Source organism: Trachypithecus francoisi, unplaced genomic scaffold (genome assembly GCF_009764315.1).
Source record: "Trachypithecus francoisi isolate TF-2019V2 unplaced genomic scaffold, Tfra_2.0 Lachesis_group21, whole genome shotgun sequence".
NCBI lineage: Eukaryota > Metazoa > Chordata > Mammalia > Primates > Cercopithecidae > Trachypithecus > Trachypithecus francoisi.
Window position 1 is genome coordinate 8,317,101 of NW_022681467.1, and position 22,863 is coordinate 8,339,963.

At 48.0% G+C, this 22,863-nt stretch overlaps 1 protein-coding gene across 1 annotated transcript in view; it reads left to right on the forward strand.

Annotated features, from left to right (window-relative positions):
* The window catches only part of OVOL2 (ovo like zinc finger 2), a 35,388-nt gene extending 12,777 nt beyond the window's left edge, over positions 1 to 22,611 (forward strand). The window contains exons 3-4 of the mRNA XM_033185529.1: positions 5,154 to 5,343; positions 21,916 to 22,611. Coding sequence (XP_033041420.1) covers positions 5,154 to 5,343; positions 21,916 to 22,232 — 507 coding nt within the window. The 3' untranslated portion in view covers positions 22,233 to 22,611. The remainder of the gene's footprint in view (positions 1 to 5,153; positions 5,344 to 21,915) is intronic.
* The last annotated feature ends 252 nt before the right edge of the window (positions 22,612 to 22,863 follow it).

Genomic DNA, 22,863 nt, shown 5'->3' on the forward strand with positions numbered 1-22,863 from the left:
CTCACTGCAAGCTCCACCTCCCGGGTTTACGCCATTCTCCTGCCTCAGCCTCCCGAGTAGCTGGGACTACAGGCGCCTGCCACCTCGCCTGGCTAGTTTTTTGTATTTTTAGTAGAGACGGGGTTTCACCGTGTTAGCCAGGATGGTCTCAATCTCCTGACCTCGTGATCCGCCCGTTTGGCCTCCCAAAGTGCTGGGATTACAGGCTTGAGCCACCGCGCCCGGCTTTTTTTGTTTTGTTTTGTTTTGTTTTTTAGGCGGAGTTTTGCTCTTATTGCCCAGGCTGGAGTGCAATGGCACAATCTCGGCCCACTGCAACCTCTGCCTCCTAGGTTCAAGTGATTCTCCTGCCTCAGACTCCTGAATAGCTGGGATTACAGGCATGCACTACTGTGCCTGGCTAATTTTGTACTTTTAGTAGAGATGGGATTTCTCTATGTTGACCAGGCTGGTCTCAAACTTCTGACCTCAGGTGATCCACCTGCCTCAGTCTCCCAAAGTGCTGGGATTACAAGCTTGAGCCACTGTGCCCGGCCGTCTGCCATCATTTTTTAACAAGTTCCTATTGATAGACATATATTTAGTTTCCAGTCCTTTGCTATTACAAACCAAATTTCAAGGCACAAGCCATATTAAATATACTTTTGGGGATAAATTCCATGTTTAGGAATTTACAAAGATCCCTTCCTTTCTGAGAAGTGAAATAGTCTATGAGAAGCTGGCTTTGTCAGCCATGATTTTTTGCCATTAAGTAACATTACATCTTTTTCAACAAGGCTCCTGAAGACTTTGAGTGTCATTTGTTAATATCTGATGTCTGGATTGGTCATAAGGGTGGTAAGCAGCACTTAATGGATTGGAGGGTGTGCCACAGGGTGAATTCCCTACATGAGCCACTTCTTGGTGATTTGGCTTTCCATGCTGTGAAATGGGGAGAAATGAAAAAATTGCCTTTGCTGAGGGGTATGTGGAGAATTTTCATTTTTGCTCCAAGAAAACCAGAGGAAAGGTCCCCTTGAGAATTAGGTGTGCCCTGAGTCTCCAGCCCCTTCTCTCCATTCCCATTTTCTCCCCGGTTTTATAAAGCTTCCTGGAGAGTCATGGTGGCTCATGCCTGTAATCCCAGCACTTTGGAAGGCTGAGGCAGGAGAATCCCTTGAGGATAGGAGTTGAAGACCAGCCTGGGAAACATAGTGAGATTTCATCTCTAAAAAAGGTTAGAAACAAACAAAACTAAATAAAATGCTTTCTATGTCTTGGTCAGATGATCTACTGGCCCGGTACTCCCTTAAACTGTCACTGATCTCCCTTCCCTGTGCCCTTTAAGATCTTATTCTTTTCAAACAAAATAATGCCTGTGATTTGAGATTTTCACTCTAGACTGCAATAGAAGACATCTGTATTGCATTCAGAGCATTTTAAAAATAGAAATTTATCAAAAAGATTAAACAAGAGTTCATGCTTGAACTGTGGTTGGTGAGTCCTTAGGGACGTTCTACAAGACTTTCAAAAGACAGTTGCAGGTTTTTACTAATTTTAATTGGAATTATCAGGGTAATTGTCTTTGTTCTATTTCATTAGCCCCTCACTACCACTCAAATGTCTTTGTGCACACTTGGTCTTTAGAAGCTCAAAGTACTTAGTGGAGCATATTTAGTCTTTTCAAATCCCTCCAAGGGTGACTGTGAGCAGGATGAGGTCTGTCGGACAAGGAGGAGAACGTGATCTGCCTGGGTGATAGGAAAGCCTTGGGCAGAGGTGGGCAGCTGCGGTTCTGGGGAGTGAGGCAGTTGATGAGGATCCAGGACTCAACTGGGTCATCGAACTCAGCCCCTGTGATGGTCCCCCTTTGTCTTCCAATGGCTCCCTCTTGCCCTTTGACTACATTCCAGCTCCAGTAGGGCCCTCAAAGTGGACTCCTAAGGGGGTCTTGCTCTTCTCAGCTACCACTGCTGTCTTCATTAACTGCTCTCCCAGGCTCAGGCTAGCCATGCTGAACCACACACAGTTCCCTCTTTCCCACCATCCTCTTCTGGAATGTTCTTTGCCGTGCGCCCCTTTTCCTTCTCATCTTTGCCTGGCTAAGGAGCTCACTTCCTCTGGAAACATCTTCCCTGGTGCTGCAGGTCCAGAGTAGGTGCCCCCTCGGACCCCTGGGCCTCTCAGATGTCAATGGCTGTTGACTTGCCTGCACCCCCACCAGACTCGGTAGCTTCCTATGGACTGGGGATTAAACCATCTCTAACTGTATTGCCTCCAGCTCTAAGCACAGGGCTTGTCACGGATCAGGGACTTCTCAGTGTTAGCTGGGGCAAATTAAGCTCCAAGCAAAGGAAAATGAACTGGTGGAAAAGGCTGACTGGAATACCCTGTTCTGGGGTCTTGTGCCTCCCTTGAGACTCTGCATCCTGCCACCTGCTCCCAGCTGCTGGTCAGCACATACTGATTGTGCACCGGCCCTAGACTAGGCTTGGAGCAGGGGATAGGGAGGCAGGAATGGGACTGAATGCTTGCCGACCATCCTCAAGGTGTTGAGTTGAGAAAACCAGATGAACTGTGTGCATAGTGAATCTTGGGAATGAGATGGAATATAGCATGACTTCTCAGGGCTAGTGTGGCATGTGCACCAGCTGCAGTGGCATCTCCTGGGGTCTGGTTAGAAATGCAGCACATCAGACCCTACCAGACCTCCTGAATCAGGACTTGCATTTTAACAAGACCCCAGGGGAGGCATAGGTATGCTGGAGTCTGAGAGGCACTGGTTTACGTGGGACAGTGAGCAGTTTAGTCATGGGCTGCAGTATTTGGAGAAGGCTGCGTCGGCAAGGGAGAAACTGAGCTCCCTTGAGTCTTGGGAGGGCAATACCGAGGGTGGATGAAAGAGGAGAGTATTTGAAGCTGGGAGAGTGTGGAGCCAGGAAAGGACCAGTCTTCTTGCTAGTGATGAATTTTGGCAGAGCAATGGGATCCATCTTCTAAAGGGTCTGATCTGGTAACATTCAGGTCACATGTTCAAAAGTTACCAAATCAGATACTAAAATTGAACACATCATTTTTATCGCACAGATGTAGATTCTGTGTTCTTCCTCAGCAGTAGCGAAGGTGGTGGAAAGCATTCAGCAGGGAGCCCAGACCCAGGTCTGGTTGTGGTTTTGCTGGTAACAAAGTTGTGGGGTCCTGACCAAGTCACTTTACAAAATGATAATTTTATGCGTTTATGATTTTGTGGGTCAAGACAAAAGCCGTAGGCATGGCTCTGCTAGGCAGTTCTATTCTGAGTAGCATTAGCGGAGGCCACTCATTCAGCTGGTGGCAGCCCTGAGTTGAGCTGGAGAGTCCAGTGAGGCTTTATTCATATCTGGTTCCTCCGTGCTCCCCCATGTGGCCTTTGGCTGTCCACATGGCTAGCATGGGCTTCCTCACAGCATGGTAGCCTCAGACTTCCTATGTGGCAGCTGGCTTACAAGAGGGAAGAAGTGGAAGCTGCAGGATCTCTTAAAACCTGGAACTGACACATCTTCATTGCATTCTATTGATCCAACTGGTCATAAGCCCTACCCAGATTCAAGGGGAGGGAAAACAGTCTCCATCTCTTGGTAAATGGAGCAGGAGGCAGACACAAGGAGGACAGAATTGAGTGTGGCTCTCTTTGGGTACTGTCTGTAATATAACATACCAGGCACCATAACATCATCAGGACCCAAACTCCTTTCTTCTCCTCCATCCTCAGCACGCACTTCCACCTCATGGTCCAAGGTGGCTATTGGTGCTGTAGTCAGCAGGAAGGAGTGAAGGAGGAAGAGGGCACCATTTGCTCCCCTTCAAGGAGATTTCTATTTCATTGGCCGGGTAGTCCATGGCCATGCTGTCTTAGTCCATTTTGCGTTGCCATAAAGAATACCTGGGACTGGCTAATTTATAGAGAAGAGGTTTATGGCTCACGGTTCTGCAGGCTGTACAAGAAGCATAGTGTTGGTGTCTTCTTCTGGTGAGGACCTCAGGAAGCTTCCACTCATAGAAGGCGGAAGGGGAATAGGTGTGTCACATGGTGGAGGAAGCAAGAGAGAGAGGAGGAAGTGCCAGGCTCTTTTCTTTTTTTTTGAGATGGAGTTTCGCTCTTGCTGCACAGGCTGGAGTGCAATGGCGCGATCTTGGCTCACCGCAACCTCTGCCTCCTGGGTTCAAGTGATTCTCCTGCCTCAGCTTCCCGAGTAGCTGGGATTACAGGCATGCACCACCACGCCCGGCTAATTTTGTATTTTTAGTAGGGATGGGGTTTCTCCATGTTGATCAGGTTGATCTCAAATTCCCAACCTCAGGTGATCTACCCACCTCAGCCTCCCAAAGTGCTGGTATTACAGACAGGAGACACCACGCCTGGCCGCCAGGCTCTTTTAAACAGCCAGCTCTCCCATGAACTGATGAGAGTAAGAACTCACTCTTTACTACCGGGACGGCACCAGGTCATTCATGAGGGATCTGCCCCTGTAACCTCCCACCAGGCCCCACCTCCAACACTGGGGATCACATTTCAACACGACATTTGGAGGGGCCTAACATCCATACCCCATCATATGCCTATAGGATGCTATAAGACAGTATGCCCAGCTAGAAGTCAGAGGTTTGTTCTAAGGAAGAAGGGGAGAATTAAAAGTGGGAGGAACTGACCGGGGCACGGTGGCTCATGCCTGTAATCCCAGCACTTTGGGATGCTGAGGCAGATGGATCACCTGAGGTCAGGAGTTTGAGACCAGCCTGGCCAACATGGTGAAACCCTGTCTCTACTAAAGATACAAAAATTAGCCAGGCATGGTGGTATGTGCCCCTGTAGTCCCAGCTACTTGGAGAGCTGAGGCAAGAGAATTGCTTGAACCCAAGAGGTGGAGGTTACAGTGAGCTGAGATCGAGCCACTGTACTCCAGCCTGGTCAACGAAGTGAGACTCCATCTCAAAAAAAAAAAGAAAAAAAAAGTGGGAGGAACCGCCAGTTGTTATTTCACCTTTCCCAAAGCCAAAACCTGCTTGAAAATTTTAGGGGCAGAAGCCGCAGACAGGGCAAGCCCCAAGACACAGGAGGTGGGTCTCTGGAGTGAGCCTACTGGATCTGCCTGCCTGCCTGCCGGGGGACCCTCACGGCCTCTCTCTGCCCCCAGTTCACCACAGGCACATGCAGCGACTCGGTGATTCACAGCTGCGACCTGTGTGGCAAGGGCTTCCGTCTGCAGCGCATGCTGAACCGTCACCTCAAGTGCCACAACCAGGTGAAAAGACACCTGTGCACCTTCTGCGGCAAGGGCTTCAACGACACCTTCGACCTGAAGAGGCACGTCCGCACCCACACTGGTGAGTGGGGAGCACGGGCTTTGTTCTCTGTTTTGTTATTCTGGTCAAGAGCTCCTGTTTCTTCCCCACCAAAGAAGCAGGTCGAGACCGTGGAACAATGTTGTGTTTCTAGAAAGATCACAAGATGGGGATCATGAGGTTAGGAGTTCGAGACCAGCCTGACCACATAGTGAAACCCTGTCTCTACTAAAAATACAAAAAAAATTAGCTGGGCGTGGTGGTGGGCACCTGTAATCCCAGCTGCTTGGGAGGCTGAAGCAGGAGAATTGCTTGAACCTGGGAGGCGGAGGTTGCAGTGAGCCAAGATCATGCCACTGCACTCCAGCCTGGGTGACATTGCAAGACTCTGTCTCAAAAAAAGAAAAAAAAAAAAGAAAGATCACAAGATGAGGGGGCATTAGGGCCAATCCTTCTGGGTTCACCTCCTGACTCGGCCACCTGCCGGCTGTGTCACCTTGGGCCAGGTGAGCCATCTGTGGTAGCCTGCCTGTCACTGCTGCAAAATGGAGATACTGATGTGAGTTCTAGTGAGGCTCAAAACGGATCCCTGGCTGGAAGTATTCTGAGAATCATGATGCATGGCACACACGGGGCCTGCCATAGCTCAGCCCTTTGGTCCTGGCTGCTGGAATGTGGGTTTTGTGGCCCCACAATGAGTATTTTATGCTTCTCTCTTGGGACATAAGCCTGTCTCTGGATAGCATCGTGTTCCTCCTGAGAGACAAAAAGGACCTCATTGCCTTTAGAGCTGACCCGAGCGTCCTACTGGAGCCTGGCAGGCAATCGTCTTCCTCTCCTTGGACCTGCCTCAGTTTCCTGACTTAGGAAGTGGGAATCCAGGTTCTCCCCAGTTCCAGTTCTTCACAGAGTGCTGGGGGTGCCCTTGGCCTCTGGTCTCGGCCTCACTGCTTCTATCTTAGAAACACCTGGCCTCCATGCTTTGCCGCCTGAGCTCCATTGTCCACACCTCTGCCAGAGTGATCCCTCCAGGAGAATTCTAAGGACTCGACTTCCCCAAGAAATCTCCAACTCTGAACAGAACGAAATCCAGACTCCTCATCTCTCATCTTGATGGGCTTCGTGTAAAGGCCTTTACAATGTGGGTCCTATCTTCAAATCCCCATCCTATCTCAGCCCATCCCAGCCCATCACGTCCTATCCCATCTCGTCCTATCACAGCCCACCTCAGACCAGCCCATCTCACTCCAATCCATTTCAGCTCATCCTATCCCATCCCATCTTAACCCATTCAACCCTATCCAGGCTACCACCCACCCTCCCAACAGACTTATAGAATTTGCTACCTGCAGGCTGGGTGCAGTGGCTCATTCTCATAATCCTTGCACTTAGGGAGGCCAAGGTGGGAGGACTGCTTGAGGCCAGGAGTTGGAGACCAGCCTGGGCAACATCAAAAGACTCTGTCTGCCCAAGAAAATTTTAAAATTAGCCAAACATGGTGGTGCATGCCTGTAGTCCTAGCTACTTGGAAGACTGAGGCTGGAGGATCGCTTGAACATAGGAGTTTGAGGCTGCAGTGAGCTATGATTGTGCCACTGCACTCCAGCCTGGACAAGAGAGCAAGACCTGGTTTCAAGGCGGAAAAAAAAGGGTTTACTATCTGCAGTCCTTGAGCCGTTTCAGTCCTTGGTATTTTGGTAGGGATGGGAAGACACTTTCCTCCCTCCAGATGGGGCTCCCAGCTACTCAGCCCTCGTACAGGTTCCTTCTTAGGCCTCTGCATCCTATTTTCTAGTTCATATCATGCGTGATTGCTCTTAGAGGATTGGTCGTGAGCTGCCTCCCTGCTCTGGAAAGAGTTTCTGCCACCTTAGAGAGTGGCTGGAATCCAAACATATTTCTTTTCTGTTTTCCTTTTTTAAAACTTTTTCTTTTCTTCTTTTTTTTTTGAGATAGCGTCTTACTCTCTCACCCAGGCTGGAGTGCAGCCACCAACTCCTGGGCTCAACTGATCTCCCACCTCAGCCCCCCAGTAGCTGGGACTATAGGTGCGTGCCACCACTCCCAGCTAATTTTTTTTTGTATTTTATACTTTTTGTAGAGATGGGATTTCGTCGTGTTGCCCAGGCTGGTCTCAAACTCCTGGGCTCAAGCAATCCACCTGCCTTGGCCTCCGAAAATGCTGGAATTACGGGCATGAGCCACCACACCCAGCCAAAAACTTTTTCTAAAGGAAACTTTTCATTTCAGTTTAACATACATCCAGAAAAGTGCACAGATCCTAAGTGTTGACCTCAGTGAATTTAGAAAGTTTTACAAAGTGAACACACTCGTGCAACTAGCAGTCAGACCAAGAAACAGAGTATTTCCAGCCACTAGAAGTCACTACCCCTCCCAGTCTACCTCTTTCTTTCCAAGGAAAACCACTGTTGCAAATTCTAACAGCTTGTTGCTGTTGCCTGTTTTTGAGCTTGATGTAAATGGAATCCCACAGTGTGCTCTTTGGGTCTGGTTATATGGCTTCTTTTCCTAGCACCAGCGAATCAGTAAAAGTTTGACCTCTGTGAGGCTAAGCTGGCCATCGGGTGGGGGTGAGGAGAATGCTTAGGGAGTGGTGGAGGATCCCTAGGGCAGTGGGGGGTCTTATAAGAGGCCTAGGGGAAGGTCTCGAGGCTGTCAAGGGACCCATCCAGCAGCAGCAAAGCTGGGCTTTCCTCCTGACCCGGGGGCAGGAAATCGGGACCACTCCTGAAGTCGCTGGCCATTGGCGGCCCTGGAGGGTGTCTCAAGGACATCGTCTCTGAGGGTGTCTCAAGGACATCATCTCTGAGGGTGTCTCAAGGACATCATCTCTGAGGATGTCCTTGAGGGCATTCCCTGCCTGGGTGGACTCTGTGGTCAATCCCCCAACCCCGGCTTCTAGGACACAGTGCAAGGGGCCCAGGGAGCATGGCTGGCTGTTGGTACCGTCAGCTGGAGTAAACACTGAGCTGATGGCGTTGCCTCCCCTGTGACTGAGTTAATCCTCCATTGCTGGAGACTAAAGGAAATATTAGGGACTGGCAGCTTCTCAGAGAAGAGTTTACAAGTTGAGGCAATCACATAGTAGTTAAGAACTCCTGATCTGAGTTAACTGACTGTGAGACTTGGTCTAAATTATTCATCTTTCACCTTAGTTTTTCCATCTCTAGAATGGGTGTGATAATTTTAATACTTGCCACTTAAAATGGTGGTTGTGAGGTTTTGGGGCCAGAATTACATAAAAGTGCTTCTTACATTGTAAGTGCTTAGTAAACATTGGCTATTGTTAGTAGTAAAATTGCAACAGTTGGCAGAGGCTTCCTGAGGACCTGATGTGTAACAGGCCCTAGGATTCACCTCGTGCTCATGGAGCTCTCAGCCAACACAGGGAGGAATCACTCAGACATCTGACTGTGAGACAAGTGAAACAGCAGATATGCCAGACAGAAGAAAAAGTGACACATGCCAAAGGGAAGTCCTGGGAGGTGCCGTGTTTCTAACTGCATGTCAGGGAGGCTTCTTAGAAAAGGTAGTGTTTCAGCTGGGCCTTGAAGAATGAGCAAGCTTTCTACAGCAGGACAGAAGGAGGAAGGGCGTTGCTGATGAGGAGTGTCTTCATTTGGGTTGCCCAAGAAGCAGACACTGACATAAGGATTTGAATGTGAGCAGTGTATTTGGGAGGTGATCCCAGGAAACACAGTAGAGGAGGGAGGGGAGGTCGGGAGGGAAGACAGCCACTTAGAGCTCAATGATAATGAGTGGGTTATCACTATGGGCAATGGGAGCTCCATCCCGCTGGAGATCCTCTGAAGAACCATACAGAATGCACCCCAGGTTGCTCAATCAACCCCCTTCCCTCCTGCTTGGGTGTCCATCCTGGACCTCCTGACTCGTAGGCAGTTCTCCCCACCCACTGCCCACCCCAGCCCTTTGCAGGCCTGGAGAGCATCCTTAGGCAGAGAGATGCAGGAACCATCTGAGACGCCTGGCAGTCTGCTAAGGGATATGAACCGGGCATCCACCCTGGGAGGCAGAAGATTTAGCAAGTGAGGAGGGTGGCTCGGCAGAGACTGGGAGACCCTTCAGAGAGTACCACAGCTCCTGCAGACAGAAGCAAGCCACACGTGGTCACTGTCCTTCATGCCAGGCCCCCAGCCTTTATCCTCTCATCTCAAACTACCCCAAGCAGTCAGTGCTGCTGTTCCCCACCTTTTGCAGATGAGGAAACGAGGCTCAGGGAGCTCACACAACCCCTCAGTGGTGGAGCTGAGAACCAGAACTGGCTGGCCTGACGTTCATGGTAGGGTCTCCTTCTCTGCCCTCTTTGCCTCCCAGTGCCTTCCTCAGCCTTCTCCCTGAGGCAAGGGCCTCACCAGCCTGCCCTGTTGCAGTTTCTAGAAGCCTGCTTGCTTCTAGAGGAAGGTGAGATAAAGGGAAATTCAGACCTATTAGTAGCACAAACTGCACACCTCGGCCTGGGGTTTAGTAGGTTATAGAGGAGCCTGTGAGCGTGTGAGTTCAGTGGTGCCAAGATGTCCTCTGCCCACAGAGGAAGCAAGAAAGAGGGTGCCTGTACCCCCTCGGACTCCCAACCTGAGGTTCTCAGATTTTCTCCATCTCCTACTCTTGTAGTGACTCCTGTGAGGGTGCTGAAAATCATTTAAGTTAGTGAATGACGCTTTCCACCTGACGCTTTCCCAAAGGCTTCACAATTATCGCTTTAGGGGAAAGACTAGGGCTTAGGAGGCAGCTAGGAGTGAAAAACCTAGAGGTGCGCTGGCTGGTCTGACGGCCACTGACGGTGGGTGGCTTCTGAGTCTCAGACGAGTGGCTGGTCCAGATTGAGATGTGTTGTATGCACAAAAAAGACACTAAGTTTCAAGTTGTAATGCAAAAAAAGAAGATGTAAAAATCTCGATTTTTTTGTTTTTTTTCTTTTTTGAGAAGGAGTTTTACTCTTGTCACCAAGGCTGGAGTGCAATGACTCGATCTCGGCTCACTGCAACCTCTGCCTCCTGGGTTCAAGTGATTCTCCTGCCTCAGCCTCCTGAGTAGCTGGGATTACAGGGATGTGCCACCATGCCTGGCTAATTTTGTATTTTTAGTAGAGATGGAGTTTCTCCATGTTGGTGAGGCTGGTTTCGAACTCCTGACCTCAGGTGATCTGCCCGCCTCGGCCTCCCAAAGTGCTGGGATTACAGGCGTGAGGCACTGCGCTTGGCCAAAAATCTCAATTTTTAACGTGGATTTTACATTGAAATGGTAGTATTTTGGGCATAATGAGTTAAACAAAATATAGCATTAAAATTCATTTCACCTGTTTCTTCCTATTTGTTTGCAGCTTCTACAAAATGTTAACTTATAAAGCAGCTTGCATTTTAATTTCTATTGGATGGCACTAAGATAACCTACAGATAACATTTAAAAATTTTAGTCGTAATTTTGACACTTAAAGTGATGAACAAATGAAACTGTGGAAATGTTTTAGACCTATTTGCCCCATCCTGACCTATTTTCTGATGAAGGTGTGTCTCCATGTAATAAAAGACCAGAAACAGCAGCCAGGGCTTCCTGACACATCAGCGGGTGGCAAGCTCAGAGGAACAGGCTTGCCCAGCCAACTCTTCAGCTCTGTCCGAAAGAGACAGTTGGTACACAGTGCAAAAATGTGGGTTTCTCAGATGATGTTTTAGTTCATGTGAACAAACTTCACCAGCTCCAAAAGACCTTACTGGAATTCGGTGGGAATTTGGTTTTTGTTTGTTTGCTTTGTTTTGTTTTTTTTTTAGACAGAGTCTTGCTCTGTTGCCCAGGCTGGAGTACAGTGGCTCCCATCTCGGCTTACTGCAGCCTCTGCCTCCTGGGTTCCAGCGATTCTCCTGCCTCCGCCTCCCGGGTAGCTGTAGCTGGGATAATAGGTACATGTCACTACACCTGGCTAATTTTTGTATTTTTAGTAGAGATGAGGTTTCACCATGTTGGCCAGGCTGGTCTTGACTTCCTGACCTCAGATGATCAGCCTGTCTCGCCCTCCCAAAATGCTGGGATTACAGGCATGAGCCACTGAGCCCTGGTCTTGCCTTTGACTGAGCTGTGAGTGCTGTATTTTTGCTGTTGGTTCTTATAAGTAAATGTTGTATTTAGGCCAGAAACAAAGATATAGACACTTAACATAAATACGACAGATAGTTAAATGAGGGGTGTGTTTGTTTGCAGTCCAGTTAGACCAGGCCATGGCCAATTTAAAGACTTATCTGGGACCCCAGGACCCTTTGTGGGAGAATTGTAGCTATAATATTGATGAGGTGGGCAAAGACAGTGAGATAGAGAATCAGGGTTAATATGCACCACCCCCTTCTCCCCCCATCTCTTCCTATCCCCTGCAACTACTGAGCAAACAGGATATCTAAGGAAAGACTCAAAACACAAAGAAACATCTTGAAAAAGATCCAGGGAAACTAGAACCTGAAAATGTCTTACATTAATATTCAAGTAGATAAAAGAAAAGATTAGGACTTCTTTTTTGGCTGTGAGTTCACCCAAGAAAGGTAAATTGGAGGAGTGTGTGTGTGTGTGTGTGTGTGTGAGAGAGAGAGAGAGAGAGAGAGAAAGAGGAGAAGGGAGTGTTAGTTAAATGGTGTGGTGTCTTATTGAAGACTGGAAGAGAGAAACTGACCTGTGCAGAAAAACTCTGTAATATTTTGTGAAAATGTGATCAGCAAACAAGTGGCTATTTTCAATCCAAATTGTTTTAGGTGGGGTTTGGAAGCGGCTTCCCATCAAATGGTTTATTGAGGGAGGGCTGTCAACAGGGTCCTGTGAGGGCAGAGGATGAGCATGGGTTTTGCTGTTAGCTGGAGTGCAGCGTTGACCTCATCCCTGGGGGGATCTGGAGTGTGAATGGACTCCAGGGTGGACCTGCTACAGGCAAGGTGGAGCCAGGGACTTTTTTTTACCCCCATTTCAGTCTGATGTTGGCTGAGGACTGTGTCTGCCCTGGGTAAGGTCAGGCAGACACTCCTGAGCATCTGGAACGTCACTTACCCAGTGCTGATTCCTTAAAGAAGGGGACAGCTAGAAACCGCACAACAGCTGGGGACAGGCTCTGACCCAGAAAAGTGGTCTGGATGGGAAGCCAGCAGCGCAACCACTATATAATTAAGGGAATTGCTGTACTTTAGTGAAGTTGACAGGATCACTGAGGCCAACATGGGAAATCCTGCCTGCTAACCAGCTCAAAATAGAGAGAGGGGACATGAACTTCCAGGAAATGAATGTATTCGGTTCATAGCCTGTGAAAAACATCATGGGCCTTTATCTTTATAGGATATATATAGTATTTATAGGATATTCTTTTGGGTTTATTTCAGTGTTTTAGGTTGAACAGGCTAGGATGCTTCCTAAGAATGGCTCTCTGTTGAAGAAAATTATTTGCTTTCGGAGGAGAGGGAGGCGATCTGTATTTTAGAGGAAAAAATAATAACCAGCCCTTGCAAGCACAAGACTCTGTACTGAGTGTCCACACCCTCCCTACTCAAAGGGTGGTCTGCAGACCGGCAGTGCCAGAGTCCTCAGGAGCGAGCATGCGGACAATGCAGACTATTGCTTCAGAAGTGCCCGATGTGCCAAGCCCATCATGCAAGTCCAGCATTTATGGAAAGTGTTTTATTTTGCTTATTTGTAAAATGACTACATATTCTGTAAAAGATTTCAGACAATATAAAAAACTGCAGAGAAGACCGTGTAAAGGGCCATAAACAGGTGAGAAGGGCACACGCATCCGTGGGGCTCCCGGCTAAGGCTTTGCAGGGAGCCATGTGGCCCAGGGAGGTCATCAACCCACGCTGGTTATAACTTAACAACGCTGGCTGGAATAAAGGAGGCAGTTCAAGGCTCATGTCATTCCTGGGGAAGCTGCTGAGTTCCACAGAGTGAAGCTGAGGAATTCCAATTCTGAGGTCAGGGAGGTGGGGAGGTGGCACCAGCCCCACCCTCTAGGGCGCCTTCTGTCCTTATCTTCCATCGGGGGCTACATTCAGAGGGAGGAGAAGGCACACAAATCCCATCTTGATTAAAGAAGAGAAAACAATGGTGTCTTTGTTTGGAGCCCAAAGGGAAGAATTGACTAGATTGGGAAAAATGCATATTGGGAGACGTTTGAAGTGGGGCAGATGGAGAAGAAAGAATCAAGTCACCTCCACCCCTAGTGGCCTGAATGCTGTCATGCGGAATTGCCTGGTCCAGTTAACAACCCTCGCCTCATTGTTTTATTTTTAATTTGTATTTTATCTTAATTTATTTTTTAGCTAAGAAGGTAGTATGTTCATTAGGAGACAAAAGGAAAGAAAAAAATGTAAACTTCCTTCACATGTCAAGCCCCAGTTCCACGATTTAATTTTTTCCCCAAAACTTTTTAATGCTTATTGCTTTTTTCATATAATATGTATCTTGGAGCTGGGCGCGGTGGCTCACACCTGTAATCTCAGCACTTTGGGAGGCCAAGGCGGGGTGATCACTTGAGGTCAGGAGTTTGAGACCGGCCTGGCCAGCATGGTGAAACCCTGTCTCCACTAAAAACACAAAAATTAGCTGGGCGTGGTGGTGGGCGCCTGTAATCCCAGCTACTCAGGAGGCTGAGGCAGGAGAATTGCTTGAAATCGGGAGGCGGAGGCTACAGTGAGCTGAGATGGTGCCACTGCACTCCAGCCTGGGCAACAGAGTGAGACTCCATCTCAAAATAATAATAATAATAATAAAAGAAATCATGACAAAATTTCCAATATTGAGGGACTGTGCTTTTCTATTCCCCAATTGATGACATTTGCTTCCATTTGCATATTTCCTTCCTTCCTCCCTTCCATCCTCCCTCCCTTCCTTCTTTTTTCTTTTCTTTTCTTTTCGTTCTTTCTCTCTCTCTCCCTTTCCTTTCCCTTCCCTTCCCTTCCTTTCCTTTCTTTCTCTTTCTCTCTCTCTCTCCCTTCCTTCCCTTCATCCTCCCTTCCTTTCTTTCTTCTTTCCTTTCTTTCATTTCAGGCAATCCTACCATGAGTATATCTTATATATCCTTCGCCTCCCTGTGTGAGTCTTCCTGTAGGATAATTTCCCTGATGTGGAATTGCTGGGCCAAAGGTAGATACACTATGATTTTTTTTATGGACATTGCCAAATTGCCCTCCCAGGAGGCTGCCGTAAATGTCCACTCCCACAAGCATGCCTGTAAAAGTCTTCTTGCTGAAGTTCACCTTCGGGTAAAGTTCAGTAAAGGAGCAGTTGACCTATAGCAAGGAAAGCAACTAGAAAGTTCCAAAGTGAAGAATTTTCTTTGGGGATGTATGGCGTGAAGCTTGATTTGCTATTAGGGTAAAAAATTTGAAAACAAACCTTTTTGATAACCCAATAAACAATATTTTTTGGACTAGGTAGGACGGGCTGATGGTACAAAATTCAAAAGGGCAGATGGTGAAAGCAGTCCCCCCTCTCCTCCACCAACCACATTTTAAAAAATTATCCTTTTCTTTTGTTGTGAAATAAGCGACGCATACAAAAGTATACATATAGGTACAGTTTAAAGATAAATCTGCAAAATACTCATGTGCCCAGCAGCCAGTTTATGTTTTTTGGGTTTTGTTTTGTTTTGTTTTATTTCTGAGATAGAGTCTTGCTCTGTTACCCAGGTTGGAGTGCAGTGGCGCCATCTCAGCTCACGTAACCTTCGCCTCCCGGATTCCAGTGATTCTCCTGCCTTGGCCTCCCACGTAGCTGGGATTACAGGCACCCACCACCATGCCCGGCTAAATTTTTTTTTGTATTGTTTAGTAGAGGCAGGGTTTCACCATATTGGCCAGGCTGGTCAGCAGCCAGCTTATGAATGAGGCTTATCTGCATTACGTTGAGCTGTATCCAATTGAGAACTTAATGTATCTCAGCTAATCCTCACAGCAGCCATGCAAGAGCTATGATACCCCGTGACAGGTGAGGAAACGGCCTTTTGGACTGGAGCAGCCTGCCCCTGTTTCAGTTAATGAGCAGCAGATCCACAGCCTGGCTTTTCAGTGGCCTTGGACTCACAGTCATGTGGGTGTCAGTAGGTTAATGATGTCTAGTGCATGGGTGGTGTTCTTCAGTTCCCATGTCCTGCTTTAGACACAGGCACGATTGGCCTTTGCGTGAGGGCACCAAGATGGGTGAGCCTCAGTGGTGGGAGGGGCCTTGGCATCAGTCCCTCTTGCCCAGGACTCCTCTCTGGCCACCTTTGTCCCCCTGAGTGTGTGGGTAATGGGGGTGCTCTGGGAGGGAGGTGCTTGTTCCCAAACCTAGAAAGGGTCACCAAGGGGCTGCCGCATGGCAGTGCCTGCACCAATGAATGAGGGGTGAATGGTGGCGTTTACACTAGAAAATTGGGAAGCAGAAGTGCTGGGGCACAGAGCAGTGCATTTGGCAAAAGTCAGAAGTGCCGTAACTAGAGCTTTCTGGGCCTATGTCTCCTTTCCATCTCTGCCTGCGAGTCACTCATCTTCCAAGCCAGGCTCTAACTCCACCCCCTCCCTGGAAAAAAATCCCCCACTGCCATCATCTCTGTTGTTTGCATGATGCAGGGCTTTGGAATCTTCTAGCCTTTGCTATCCAGGCTTTACTGGGTACTCTGCTCATAGAAGATGCTCAAAGGATGTGTTGACTGAAGAGAGGAAGGAGATGTGGCCCTGTGCACACGGGGCTGAGTGGTGGCCTGGCTGGCCTCTCCTAGGGGGCAGATCACCTTTGAGGATGGGAACCTCCAGGAGTTTTTTGTATCCAGGTTAAACCCTGATGTAAGTGTGCCAGCTTCCCCATATTTTTAGTTTGGATGTTTTAAAACAACAGCGGGTTATGTCTACTAACTGGTGAAAGGAGCAACTAATCTCTGGGTGGATTTCTGCTCTGACAAGCTGAAGGTTTGAAGTCAGGTTTGCTGCTTGATCTGCTGGATAGTGGGAGCCCAACTGCTCACTGCTGCATGGGCCTCGAAGGCCGGGAAAACACCAAGTCTGCATTACAGTGCAAACATGAAAGCTAGAGCGGGCGCATTCCTTAGGAGAGAAGCCTGTAGCCCTTGCCTGTGTGGAAAACTAGTCCCAAAGATGTGACCTTTCTTTCCTGGTACCAATAGAGTTCATTCACTCATTCAATATTTTGATTTTTTAAATATTGCCTTAAAACTTTCTTAACCTTGATTGGTGAGGATTTTTTTGTTTGTTTGTTTTTTGTTTTTTTGAGATAGGGTCTGACTCTGTCACCCAGGCTGGAGTGCAGTGGCACGATCATGGCTCACTGTAGCCTTGAACTCCTGGATTCAAGACATTTCTCCCACCTTAGCCTCCTGAGTAGCTGGGACCACAGGGGCATGCCACCATACCGAGCTAATTTTTTAGTTTTTTGTAGAGATGGGGATCTCCCCATGTTCGCCATGCTAGTCTCGAACTCCTGGACTCAAGAGCTCCTCCTGCCTTGGCCTGCCAAAGTGCTGGGATTACAGGCGTGAGCCATACACCCATCCTAGAATAGTTTTAAGAGAAAAGGTGGGAGATTCATTGTCATTCCACTGCCCAGAAGGAACCACAGTTAATATGAAAATTATTATCATTAATACTGGCAGGTGGTTGGAGATGGGAAGTAGTACAGACAGGGATGCAATGACAAGTGTAAGCTTTCACCACCCTCCAGACCTGCTCTCCAGAGCCCCAGGTTTATGTTTCAGAAAAATATACATACGTGCATATGCCAATGTGAATGTGCATTTATTTAGAATGCTCGTTTTCATACTTGGCTGAACACTAGAGCTTCCTGGGGAAGCTTTAAAAAATTCTCCTGCTCAGGCAACACCCAGAGATGACATATATTTATTAATCTTAAAATATATATGTAGGCCGGGTGCAGTGGCTCACGCCTGTCATCCCAGCACTTTGGGAGGCTGAGGCAGGTGGATCTCCTGAGATCAGGAGTTCAAGATCAGCCTGGCCAACATGGTGAAACCCGGTCTCTACTAAAAAAATACAAAAATTAGCCGGACATTGTGGCAGGCACTTGTGGTCTCAGCTATTCGGGAGGCTGAGGCAGGAGAATCGCTTGAACCCAGGAGGCGGAGGTTGCAGTGAGCCAAGATCATACCACTGCACTGCAGCCTGGGAGACAGAGCGAGCCTCCTTCTCAAAAAATAAAATAAAATAAAATGTATGTATATATAATTTGTAGAAAACATGAAGGATCACAAGAAACTTGAGAATCAGGACTAGGGAAGGAGAGGTGCATGGGTGACAAAGGGATCTTTTCTGTTTTTTTTTTTTTTTTTTTTTTTATTTATTTTTTTTTTTTTTTTGAGACGGAGTCTCGCTCTGTCGCCCAGGCTGGAGTGCAGTGGCCGGATCTCAGCTCACTGCAAGCTCCGCCTCCCGGGTTTACGCCATTCTCCCGCCTCAGCCTCCCGAGTAGCTGGGACTACAGGCGCCCACCACCTCGCCCGGCTAGTTTTTTTTGTAATTTTTAGTAGAGACGGGGTTTCACCGTGTTAGCCAGGATGGTCTCGATCTCCTGACCTCGTGATCCGCCCGTCTCGGCCTCCCAAAGTGCTGGGATTACAGGCTTGAGCCACCGCGCCCGGCCTTTTTTTTTTTAATTTACTGCTGTTTTTCACCATAAAACTGGGGGTATATTACTTTTAAATTTAAACAACTATTAATAGTAACCTTTTATTATTTATTTTGTTTATTTATTTATTTAATTTATTTATTTATTTTGAGAGAGGGTCTCGCTCTATTGCCCAGGCTGGAGTGCAGTGGCACTATCTCAGCTCACTGCAGTCTCTGTGTGCTGGGTTCAAGCAATTTTCGTGCCTCATTCTCCCAGGTAGCTGAGATTACAGATGTGGGCCACCACACCAGGCTAATTTTTGTATTTTTAATAGAGACGGGGTTTCACTGTGTTGGCCAGGCAAATCTTGAACTCCCGACCTCAGACAGTCCACCCAGCTCAGCCTCCCAAAGGGCTGGGATTACAGGCGTAAGCCACCGCACCCAGCCTATTTTTTATATTTTAATAAAAGGTAACTATTAGGGCCAGGCACAGTGGTTCACGCCTGTAATCCCAGCGCTTTGGGAGACCAAGGCAGGTGAATCACCTGAGGTTGGGAGTTTGACACCAGCCTGGCCAACACAGTGAAACGCTGTCGCTACTAAAAATACAAAAATTAGCTGGCTGTGTCTGGCACGGTGGCTCACACCTGTAATCCCAGCACTTTGGGAGGCTGAGGCGGGCGGATCACCAGGTCAGGAGATTGAAACCATCCTGGCTAACATGGTGAAACCTTGTCTCTACTAAAAATACAAAACATTAGCCAGATGTGGTGTTGGGCACCTGTAGTCCCAGCTACTCAGGAGGCTGAGGCAGGAGAATGGCGTGAACCTGGGAGGCAGAGCTTGCATGAGCTGAGATCGTGCCACTGCACTCCAGCTTGGGCGACACAGCGAGACTCTGTCTCAAAAAAAACAAAAAATTAGCCGGCTGTGGTGGTGGACACCTGTAGTCCCAGCGACTCGGGAGGCTGAGGCAGAAGAATTGCTTGAACTCAGGAAGCAGAGGTTGTGGTGAGCCGAGATCGTGCCGCTGCACTTCAGCCTGAGTGACAGAGCAAGACTCAGTCTCAAAAAATAAAATAAAATAAAGTATTAAAAATAAAACTGCAGCTTCCTAGTCCCAGCCTCTGACCTAGTGCCTGAGGTCCCTGAGGCAGGTCCAGGAATCTGTACAGGGTCTGCGGGTTCCTCCAGGTGGCATCCCTCCTGTCTCTAGGCTCTAAGATGGTCTCGTGGCTGTGGCAGTGGCCCCTTTGTGCTCCATGCACCCCCAGTACCATATTCACCCTCTCTCAGCTTCCATGCTTTTGTGACTGTGTCTCCTTCACAGCCATAACCTCTCTTTGAGAGCCTAAGTTAGACCTTACTATGGTGATTTCTTAATTTTATTTATTTATTTATTTACTTATTTATATTTTTGGAGACGGAGTCTCGCTCTGTCGCCCAGGCTGGAGTGCAGTGGCATAATCTCGACTGACTGCAACCTCTGCCTCCTGGGTTCAAGCAATTCTCCTGCCTCAGCCTCCCCAGTAGCTGGGATTATAGGCATGTGCCACCATGCCTATCTAATTTCTGTATCTTTAGTAGAGATGGGGTTTTTCCAGGCTGGTCTCAAACTCCTGACCTCAGGTGATCCACCCACCTCAGCCTCCCAAAGTGCTAGGATCACAGATGTGAGTCACTGTGCAGCACCCGGACAATTCATTTCTTAAAGCCCAGTAAAACTTGCTGATATGACCTACAGGAATTTCCTAGAATCTGTCATGTGAGATTTCGGCTTAGCGTGCTTGCTTCTGTCACATACCAGTCTCAACCTTTTAAAAAAAAAATTCAACTTTGATTTTAGATTCAGGGGGTGCATCTGCAGGTTTGTTTATATGGGTACATTGCATGACGCTAAGATTTGAGGTCCCGATGATCCTGTCACCTAGGTAGTGCACATAATACCCAATGGGAAGTCTGTCAGCCCTTGGCCCCTCCCTCTGGTAGTCCCCAGTATCTGTTGTTGCATCTTTAAGTCCCAACCTTATTTTTGAGTGTGAGCCTCCTGTTCAGCCACTGGCTCGAGGGATGACCTTTGCCGGTGTAGGGTACTGAGCTGGGTGTGCTTTGAGGTCTCTGCCCTGCCACTACCTTACGTGACCTCAGGCAAGACCACAACGAGAATCTTAAAGACCATAATCGGTAGCTTCTGAAAGCCAAGTTAAACGCTGAAATATCCAGTGACGTTTGTTAAAAATAGATTGCTGGGCCTGGCCCGTTGGCTCGTGCCTATAATCCCAGCACTTTGGGAGGCCGAGGGATCACGAGGTCAGGAGATCGAGACCATCCTGGCTAACATGGTGAAGCCCCATCTCTACTAAAAATACAAAAAATTAGCCGGGAGTGGTGGCGGGCACCTGTAGTCCCAGCTACTCGGCAGGCTGAGGCAGGAGAATGGCGTGAACCTGGGAGGTGGAGCTTGCAGTGAGCCAAGATCTTGCCACTGCACTCCAGCCTGGGCAACAGAGGCAGACTCTGTCTCAAATAAATAAATAAATAAATAAATAAATAAATAAATAAATAGATTCCTGATTCCTACCCCAGACCCACTGAGTTGGTCTTAGGAGAAGTGAGTTAAGATTTTCAAAAGCTCTCCAGGTGATTCTGAGGCTCTGGCAAGTATGTAAAATACTGCAGTGTCCAAGCTCATCTAAATAGTCTGTTGCATACACGCAGAGTCGATGTTTATATTCTTTATCTGACATTCTGCCACACACATCAGGGTGAGTACCAGTCATGGAGGTAGGAGCGGCAGTGCTTTGATGAGGCTGAACTCCCTGCTCTATATTGTACCTGTGAAATCTCAGCTAGAAGGCAGGTCTAATGTTAGCCCAGTTCTAACGCCAGCATGATATCTTGTTTGGAAATGATTTTCATAACTGCAACAAATGCCTCAGTATCCTGCCAATGGCCTGGGCATCTGCCATTTCTGGGCACACCAGTCCAAGTGGCAACTGTCCACCCTTGCACCTCTGCTGGAGAGGTTTCCTGCTGGAGCCCAGTGTGCCTGCACAAGGCAGGCAGAAGTGCTGGGGATGGAGAATCAAAGCCACCCAGGAGCAGCCGGCAGCCAGTGACTGACCTCAGCTCCTGGAGGGGCAAGATGACGCCAAGGTGTGTGCCACACTGTCTCCCTGCATTGAACAACAGGACTGGACCCTGGTAACTGGCTGGGTAGCTCCCCCTGTACTGGATCCTACCCCTCCCTGCCTCACATCTTTGTTGCCCTATAGGTTATTCCCAGGATCACCTCTCAAATAAACTACTTGTACTGGAATCTTTGTCCCAGGCTCTGTTTCTGGGAAAACCCAAATTAATTTTTTTTTTTTTTTAATGGAGTCTCACTGTTGCCCAGGCTAGAGTGCAGTGGCTCAATCTCAGCTCACTGCAACCTCCGCCTCCTGGGTTCCAGTGATTCTCCTGCCTCAGCCTCCCGAGCTGCTGGGACTACAGGTGCCCTCCACCATGCCTGGCTAATTTTTTGTATTTTCAGTAGAGACGGGGTTTCACCATGTTGGCCAGGCTGGTCTCGAACTCCTGACCTCAAGTGATCTGCCTGCCTTGGCCTCCCAAAGTGCTGGGATTACAGGCGTAAGCCACTGCACCTGACCTGAATTAATTTTTTTTAAAAAAGTGTACTTTGCTCACAATAATATGAAAACATTAAGGTACGCGAGTTGGAAGAATAAAAACCTTCCTCCCTAAAGCTAGTGGTTTTTGTTTGTTTGTTTGTTTTTGGCTTTTTTCCCTATGTTGGCATCTGTTTGTGTTAGGTTTGCTCAGGTGGATGCTATGATTTTTTGTAGACAGTTTTGTCTCCTGTTGTAACCATTGTCCTCATGCTGCCATGAATCCTTGGTCAGGATGACTTTTACTGGCTTCATAGTTGGGTGGTTCTGGCTTGGCCATGACCAATCGATGCTGTTTCTGTCTCTCGTCCTTGCAGGCATTCGTCCCTATAAATGCAACGTCTGCAATAAAGCCTTCACCCAGCGCTGCTCTCTGGAGTCCCACCTGAAGAAGATCCACGGGGTGCAGCAGCAGTACGCCTATAAGCAGCGGCGGGACAAGCTCTACGTCTGCGAGGATTGCGGCTACACGGGCCCCACCCAGGAGGACCTGTACCTTCACGTGAACAGTGCTCACCCGGGCAGCTCGTTTCTCAAAAAGACATCTAAAAAACTGGCAGCCCTTTTGCAGGGCAAGCTGACGTCTGCACACCAGGAGAATACCAGCCTGAGTGAGGAGGAGGAGAGGAAGTGAGGAGAAGGAAGGGGAGGACAGACGTTCACACTGCCACGTATGTCTACGTGGATTTTTGGTTTTCAGCGTCCCCCACCCCACTGGCTCTTCTTAATTAGAAGTGACCAGTTCACGTCTGTGTCCTTTTGAAACATCAGCAGTAGGGTCCGTTCCAGGGTTGTCAGTTACCGTAGTGACATCAGGCCCTGTAACCTGTGTCCTGTCTGGCGCAGTTGCTCGCATTCACCAAAGTTTGTTTTCCATGATCCTGATGGCCAAGAGCACAGTGTGGGATTTTTTTTTCCCCCCAAGGATTTTCACACATGGAAGGAGAGGTATTTCTTAGAGAGATCATCATTTTATGGTGCCTTGAAATAAAAATACTTCTACTTGAAATGCTGTTTAAGCAAGGAAAATGAATTTTGTTATTCTGAAAGAGTTTACAGAAACTATTTTAATAAATGAAATGTTCTTGTGAAGCTTTTAAAAGCAAAATGGAACATTGACCTACAGCTCTTTGTTCAGGGCTTATTGTGTGATGTTTAATTTCAGGTTATTGAGGTGGGGAGGTTGATTACTTTGTATTAGCTGTGTGGGTTTGAAGAAGCAGCTCTTCCTCTCTTTTTTTTTTGTTCTTGAGACAAGTTCTCAC